This window comes from Nannobrachium achirus (genome assembly GCF_963921795.1).
Source record: "Nannobrachium achirus genome assembly, chromosome: 5".
NCBI classification, from domain to species: Eukaryota; Metazoa; Chordata; class Actinopteri; order Myctophiformes; family Myctophidae; genus Nannobrachium; species Nannobrachium achirus.
In genome coordinates this window covers 32,010,555-32,018,692 of record NC_137814.1, presented here as the reverse complement: position 1 = coordinate 32,018,692, position 8,138 = coordinate 32,010,555, and the positions used below count along the sequence as shown (strand labels likewise).

The 8,138-nt window shown below is 42.8% G+C and overlaps 1 protein-coding gene across 1 annotated transcript in view; it reads left to right on the top strand.

Annotated features, from left to right (window-relative positions):
• The first annotated feature begins 3,279 nt into the window (after positions 1-3,279).
• Positions 3,280-8,138, top strand: part of mcc (MCC regulator of WNT signaling pathway) — a 63,728-nt gene continuing 58,869 nt past the window's right edge. Inside the window, exon 1 of the mRNA XM_080726564.1 lies at positions 3,280-3,424. Within this exon, the coding sequence (XP_080582690.1) occupies positions 3,365-3,424 (60 nt within the window). The 5' untranslated portion in view covers positions 3,280-3,364. The remainder of the gene's footprint in view (positions 3,425-8,138) is intronic.

Sequence of the window (8,138 nt, the reverse complement as noted above, 5' to 3'; positions counted from 1 at the left end):
TCAGCATCCAGGCTTTGGTTACAGCCTCCTGATACAACATGTGCTTGCTAACAGACTGCCTCTGGAGATTATGAGCAGCTGCAACAGGGGTCCATTTGCATCCATCTCCCACTATATTGTTAGCCATCTTCCATTGGCTCAAAGTTTCTTTGTTTGCAAATACTGTAGAGTCGATGTTGCACGCCTGGCTCCTTGCCAGCCTCCCATTGCTATTTGAGTGAATAGATCAATGTAATCCATACATATCTCATAATCTGATGTGTTTTGTCTGTCTGACACCAGAATAAAGGTTCAGTCAAACAGTGTAAGCTCATATCACATGTTACTCATTGTTCTCAATATTAGACCTGTGACTTTATAGAATAGTGTTTGTTTGCTATTTTTAGTGCTTCCCGACAGAGCAACAATGTTTAACAGTCAGCATTGGCGTTTGCAGTTTGGAAAACATTCGGTCATCATTATCTAGTCAGATCCTGTGTTCATGATGAAGACCCCCTTTCAGTTTGTATCAGTAGTACATCATTATGTGAGATTACAAACAATACATCTCTAGGAGACGAACAATACATCTGTAGGAGACTGTTGTGTGTTTTCTATAGCGGGAAAATAGGCTATAAAACACCAACTGTTACTCCTGGTTAGTATATCCTTTGGAAACAGATGTGAACGGTGTGCATGGTCAGACTGTGACGGTGGCCCTTGCAGCCAGGCACTTTCAGGGTGGTGAGCAAGGTTGTGTAAAGCCGTAAAAGTGGAAACGGCATGTCGCGTACCACAGTAATGTCCCTCTGTCAGTGATTGGCTACAACTAAGTGATGAGCATTGGTGGTGTTATTTTAGTTTGGCTAGGGCAGTGGTTCTCAAAGATTTTCATGTCAATGACTCCCAAATTTACACTTGTCCACAGACCCCCATTTTAAAAGATATACCAGGGACCCCCATAAGAGAAGATTTTTAGGCATCTAGCAGTGATTCTCAAACATGAAAACACCCCAGTTTGACATACATTAGGCTACGGACCCCCATTTAATTTAGCATTGGCTATTAAAAAAACAGCAGATTTACAAGCTCACAGCGTGTCACTTTGTGTCACACTGCACGCTTTTACATCTGCTATTTTTGAACATTTTTGAAAAGCGAGTGGCAAGTGCGAGAACTACTGATTTAGAATGCATTTGTAGACTCGGCCTCGGGTCTTAATGGGATCCTATTTTTGGATCACAATGAAAACTTAATTTCTTTCAGATCTGCATTTCTTTTGCCAATTATTTTAGGGCCACCTGCAATATCCTCAGATTCCTCACGGCCCATCAGTGGGCCCTGGCCCATAGGTTGAACACCACTGACATAATGTTAGGCCATGGTTGTTGTTCAGATACATGGAGGTCACATCTGCTGAGCTGTGCACTGAGCCAAAGAGAGCATGAGAGCATGAATGAACCAGCCTTTACTTCCAAGTTTATTTACTGAATATAACATGTATAATTGTCCTCGTTTCTAAGAAAAGACCATACAGTTATAATGAATTAGTTACACCAAGTTTTCTTCCAAGTTTGAGAATTGAGAAATTCATTAGCCTTTTTTGAACTCAGCTACTATATAAAAAAAGAAGTATTCTTATTTCTAATTTGCTTAACTATATTAATAATATACGTTTCTGTTATATTAATAGATTTTTATTGTATTTATTCAATGATAGTGGCAGTTATTGGATGTTGTGCTGAATGCAGCCAGAGGGAGGCAGTCTTGACTCAGTTCAACTTACAGTACTTTAATTATGTGAAATTGAAAGCTGCACCATTTTAATGTTGCTTATTGATTGCCATTTATGCATCTAAGGGAGTGAGATGATGGCACTTGATTTAGTGGCAATCTACTAGAAGTACCAGTAGTTTTCTTTTTACTGTTTTCAGTTTCTTTTTACATTCAAGCTTATTCAGAGGGGAGGGATTTATATTAAGTGCAATCACCGAATCAATGTCAGTTCCTAGTTCATTAACATTTAAAAATATAACTAGTTTAAAGGGTCAGAGCCATGGCAAAACACAATATTCCAATGTTCTTTTTGATGTTTGAAAGATCACAATAATGGAAGCGTATCAAATGTACAGTTTAGAATAAGTTTAAGTTAAGAACAAGGATAAGTAGTTTGTCTTAGCCCTATTGAAACGGTTGAATAATATAATAGAGCATAATACAGAAAAATGGCTCAAAATACAGTAAGTCTGGGATTATTCGGAGAACAAGTTCCTTGTTTAACCAGAGATAAAGGGTCCATGTTATTGTTAAATCAAAGACGTGTCAAATACAATAGTGTTCAAAGTGTAAAATCTGAATACTAGCATATTGCTGTCCCTCATTTGCACTTCCATGGAAAATTTCCATGGAGTCCAAACTCGTGCAAAGTAAAACCTCACTGGGAATCTTGACAGCATATCGCCTGCCTGGATAACAACTGTTTCTGGCAATGATGCCTTTCTCATTGAGTTATATTATGCAAAACATATTCTCTCAGAGGTTTTGGTGTCAAGAAAATCTCGTGAAAGTAGGTACACACAGTCTCAGATTCTGTTTCAGTGAAGAGAAGGGTTCTCCTGAAGACAGAAGTGGAAAGAGATATTGTTGAAACTCAAACATCTGCATTCAAGAGAGGGGGGGGGGAAGGGACAGAGGAGGGAGAGAGAGGGATTGAGGGAGGGACAGAAAGGAACTGTGGCAGGCTGGAATCCGACAGGCAAAGGCAGCAGAACGGCCGAGAGACAGATACACAAGGGACCACCTTCTCTCTCTGTCTCTCTGTCTCTCTCTCTACTACACACACACACACACACACACACACACACACACACACACACACACACACACACACACACACACACACACACACACACACACAGACTTTGAGCCTTGTCCAAACACTCCAGCATGTGAACATGACAAGGGGAACGGCAGGCAGGCGGCGGAGCCAGCAGGGAGAGCAGAGCCTCTCAGACCGACTCGGGGAATGCGTTGCCTGAGGGGCAGCAGGCAGGATCGCTGATGCCTTTCCACACACCGTGGAGGAGCCCGCAACCAGCATGCGTGTCCGCTTCAGGGAGACGGAACTGTGTGAACATGTGTGTGGTGTGTTCTCACCGTGCGTAGCACTATAAGCTGGTGGGTGGGGGGGGGGTTTCTCTGAATGGAAATGGCTGGCCAGCGCAGTCAGAGGACACTGGAGGCGGCGGGCAGCTGAAGAGGAGGATTTCTTTCTTTTTTAAACTTCGTTTCACCTTGTCCTTTTCCATTCCTCCTTTGTCGTCTTCCGCTCCGCTGCCCGGTGAGGGCTCTGGAATCTTAATCTGTTTTGAGAGTTTGAGGAATTATGAACTCTTCTGGGGCGCCGGTGAAATTGGGGAGTGACGCACAGAACGGGGCGGGTGAGGTAAGATGGCAACATATTACACACACACACTGTATGACCACAGAAGTGTCATTCACCTTTTTTAAGGATTCTGGAAAGGCTGTTGGTTCTTGAGGTTTCTCAATGTTGCCTTCTGATTTCACTGTTTGCTTCTACGGTTTCAGAATCCCATTCATTAAAAATGGGTCAATCTCGCATCTTGCTTGGAAAGCCATTTGCTTAAGGCTGTTCTAAATAACTGCTGTTGTCATTCTCGCTTGTAACAGTCAGGTAAATGGATTGTCATTTTTGTTGGCTTTTTTTTGTCCCTAGTAGACATCACTGCGGTCAGTGTGCATGTGTGTGTGCGTGCGTGTCAAAGCTCATGTAACACCAAGTTAGAAGGCAGCCTGTTGTCAGAATATCTTAGTCATCTGGGCAAGTTGTCTCTCCAGCTCCAACCCCCCCTCCGTCCATTCCCCCAGCCTGCTGCATATTAAAACCAGGTGGAGGGGAAGTTAGGTTGAAGCCAGATATCTCCCACTCAACGGGGGAAACAGAGGGAAGGGGGAGGTGAGCTTAGGTAAAATGCTTGGGGGTGTAGTCCTGCTGCAAAAAAAAAAAAAGATTGCTGTCGATTAACAAAGAAGGAACTTTTCTTCATAACCCTCGTGACCAGCAGCACGTCAAACTAATCCGTTGGACAGGAACTTCTTTATTCTGACAGAGAATGCTAATGCATATTATTTTTCAGACATTTATGCTTTATGGCAATGTCGATTAGTGGAGCGAAACGGAAAAGAAAATGCGTCCCAGGTCTTGGTCCAGATTTCAATTCAGTACAACATAGTTCTGTGTAGACCGGCCAGCATGCACTGATATTGATGTATTCCAGTAATCATATCATATTATGGATACTATAGATACTCTGCTGGAATAATGCTAGCCTCAAAACAAGGTGAATCTTGTCTGTGGAATGATACTATGTTTGTCTGATATTTGTTGCATGGTAATTATTCAGGAAACCATTTATGGGTGAATGACAAAATGGGTTTTTAACTTAACCTCTCTCTCAGATCTGAGAGACACAAATAATAATATATATTTTTGCTGTTGGGAAGAAAGCTCATATATCCATATTTCAACTGTTTGTCTTTTCGTAATGAATGCCCTACTACATCAAAGAAGAGTGTTGCACAGATTAAGTCAATATAACCGCTCACAACACATTATAACGCGGCACGCTTTGAGAGCTTGTAGATGTTTTTTTTTTTTTTATTGAAATATTTGAAATGCAAGGTTTGCACCCGACAGTGATGATATACAGTTATCCTATGCATTGAATTCTGAACAGATAAAGTTTGACGTGAGTTGGCCTTAGCTGATTTAAAGTGTTAGAGAGGCAGCTGGGCCCACCCTCGATTCCCACTGACAACTGAGTGGATAGAGTGACCGTCCCGTTACTGGAAACAGTGGGAAGTCACGACATTCATCCCTTGCCAACAGCCAATTTATTCAGTCCAAATAACCTTGAGTAAGACACTGAACCCCACCTAATCACTCATTGGAGTTTGCTGTAGTAAAATTGAAATGACGCTTAGCAGTGCTCTGCAGCTGAAATCCCCAGCAGAGATGGTTCAGGACAGGGAAGAAGAGAATGATATCGTTGTTGTCGGGTGGAAACCTTGTGTGTCCAAAACCTTCCCTTTTTTAAATTATTTTAAAATAGTGAAAATAGACGATCTACAAGCACACAACGACTCGCATCGGGAGGCGTTTTGTGCTTGTAAATCGGCTATTTTCACTACTTTTGTGCAACACTCTTGTATGATGAAGTTGTGCTTTAATTTAGAAAAAAAAGAAAAACGTGGAGATACAAGGTTTCTGCCTGACAGTGACGATATGAAACTGTTCTGATACCTGATGAGAAAATGGGACATTTCAGCACCCTGGCATACAGTATAGATACCGCTAAACAAAAGAGAAGAAAGGAATACAGCTACAGAAGATAAAACTACAACCCATACTGTAGCAAGATTCAATGGAACCAGCTAAATATAACATCTGAGCAAATACATCAGGTGTGCAATGTGTCCAGTGAAAGCGGCATTTGTACGTATACAATATGTGATTCTAAATGATCCTGCCTTGATTAAAGCAATACACCTGGGAGTGAAAACCCTACATTTTGACTTTTTATTTTTATTTTTTTGCTTAAAATTTTTATCCCACGATTTTGTAACCCATTTTTCACGTCAGCAAGGGGGAGAAGACGACAGCCAGCCCCATGGCCTCCCCTAAGTAACAAGAAATCTTGTGAAATGAAATGTCGTCAACCAATGATCAAGGACGATGATACACGAAAGAAGGAGAACACTCAGTGCTAATTGCCTAAGCTGTAATCCTGAGCCCTGCTCTCCCTCTGCCAACCTGGTGAGGGCCCCGAACTAAGCTCAAGCTTCCTTCAGTGCATGAGAAGTGAGCGGGCCGCTTCTTATCACCTGACAGGGGGAGCTTCCCTGGTTGGACGTAGCGCATGGAACACGTTATTCCAATCAGTTCCTTTCCCCTCCATCAGGCGCCCCGGCTGGCCAGGGGTGCCGGATGACCTTTTTGACCCAAAACTCTCTTTGGAGCAAAAATCTCTTTAGGTCTATCTACTGATCAGTAACTGATCAACAATAAACAATAAAGTGGGCACGCTGCTTTTTGCTCCCACTGTTTATTATAAGATGGATCAACATATCGATCACGTCTGGTTACATGTACCCTGATGATGATCCGACGTGATCGAAATATCGATCTGTTACTTGCAATAAACAATGGGTAATTTTCAAAGAGGCAGGCGATTATTTTGGACGCGCAGAGAAGTTGAGGAGCAGTGTGGCTTGGCAGCTGGCACCTCAGGAGGTGCCAACAGTGGCTGCTAGGCGTAATTTTGCCTGGCGTTTACTCGCGGAGCGATTGTGTCTCACCGTGTCGACCACCGTCCGTCTGTAGGGCACTTTAATCTGCTGATCATTCCTTCCAGGTTTCATGAACATCTGTTAAGTATCTTTCTAACAATCAAACAAGCAAACAAACAAACAAACAAACAGGAAGATTACATTACCCTGCCATGCACATCTGGCAGAAGGAAATACATAGACAAAGATTGAAAGAGTACTGTAAGCATTCAAGAATGTAATCTGTGTGTTGGTTAACGTACTAAAAGAACAAGTCTGTCGGTCCTTTTTGTCTGTCTGCTCCGTCCTCATACAAATTTCTCCTCAGTGGTTTGTCCAATCGATCTAAAATTGCACATGTGCATAGACCGTTGCGTTGGCAGGGAGTCAAGAAGCTGATTCTTCACTTTTCCCAATTGTAAGCTGTTTATTCGCATTTCTGCTATGGTCTATGTGTCCACGCACGCTATGGGATCTGTAGTCGCGGTCGCAGTCCCATAGCCAGTTTGGAAGGTGGGTGGAAATGCCGTTATGGACTAGTGTATGTTAAAGCGCTTAAGGGAGACTTGCGGGTAAAGAGGAAAACCATGCATAAGAGTGTTGACATGTTTATGCTTTGTATCATTAGCCTGCAGCTCTGTTTAAGCGATGTGCTGCACTAGGTGCTTAGCAGCTTCCTCCCACAACCCCCAAACACCTCTAACACAACTCTTCCAGACCAGTGATTCTCAACCTTTTCAAGGACCCCCTGTTTGAAATGTATAGAGCCATGGACCCCCATTTGATAAGATGTTTTATTTATTTCTGGGGCCCCAATCTACGAAATCCCCTGTATTCAGAGTGTTAATTTAACTCCATCTGAGCTACATAACAGTAAGGGACCATTTGTTTCCTAACTATCAACCATTCAGCTGGGGATCCCCTGGAACTCCCTCTGGGGGTCCTTGGGCCCCACAGTGTTCTAGACCAGTGTTCCTTAGTGGGTCAGGACTGTGCGCCCCAAAAGCGGTTCCTGTGAGGCTGTGACATTCTGACTGGCCTTTTCAGAGTAATATTGTTTACAGGGTTTAAACTGCGTTGTCAATGCAAAATTCATTTGAGAACCACTGGTCTCTGAGAGGTGATCCCAAACACTATATTCATGTTTGCTTTATTGCTCTGTGGAAGACTCATACACCACAAGGGGTGTGCTTCTTTGTCAAACAGAGCACATTTAAAGCCTTGAGTCGTAGCTGCCCTCTCTTCTAATAATGTTAGTAGTTTTCTTGGTAATGTTTTTATGTCTGAGAAAATGTTCTGTTGGCTTTTACCTCAGATTTATGAAGAGAGAAAGTAGGTTAGGTCATAGAGATGTTTTAGATGTGTGGGCCATATAACATAGCGCTCACTCATCATTTACACTGGTGATATACAACCCCCAGAGCTCCTAGAAATGTAAAGGACATTGGCTGCTGTTCAATCAATGCAAAACACACGCTCACGCGTACGTGCACATGCATGCTCACTGCTTGCGAGCACACACACCCTCACACGAATGGGCACAGACACACCCACACACACACACCCTCAAACTTGAACCCATCCATGCACTCACGCACACAAGCACACATGCACACATGCACACATGCACTAACACTTAATGCAAATTAGAAAAGCTAAAAAATCTTGTAAAAGCGAGGACCAGTAAAGTGTATCATTTTGCTCAGTTGTCCACATCCTTCCATTTTTTATTTTGTATTTGACCGCACACACACGCACGCACACACAGAGTGATATGGGGCTGCAATACTCCAACTAACATGCTTCAGCAA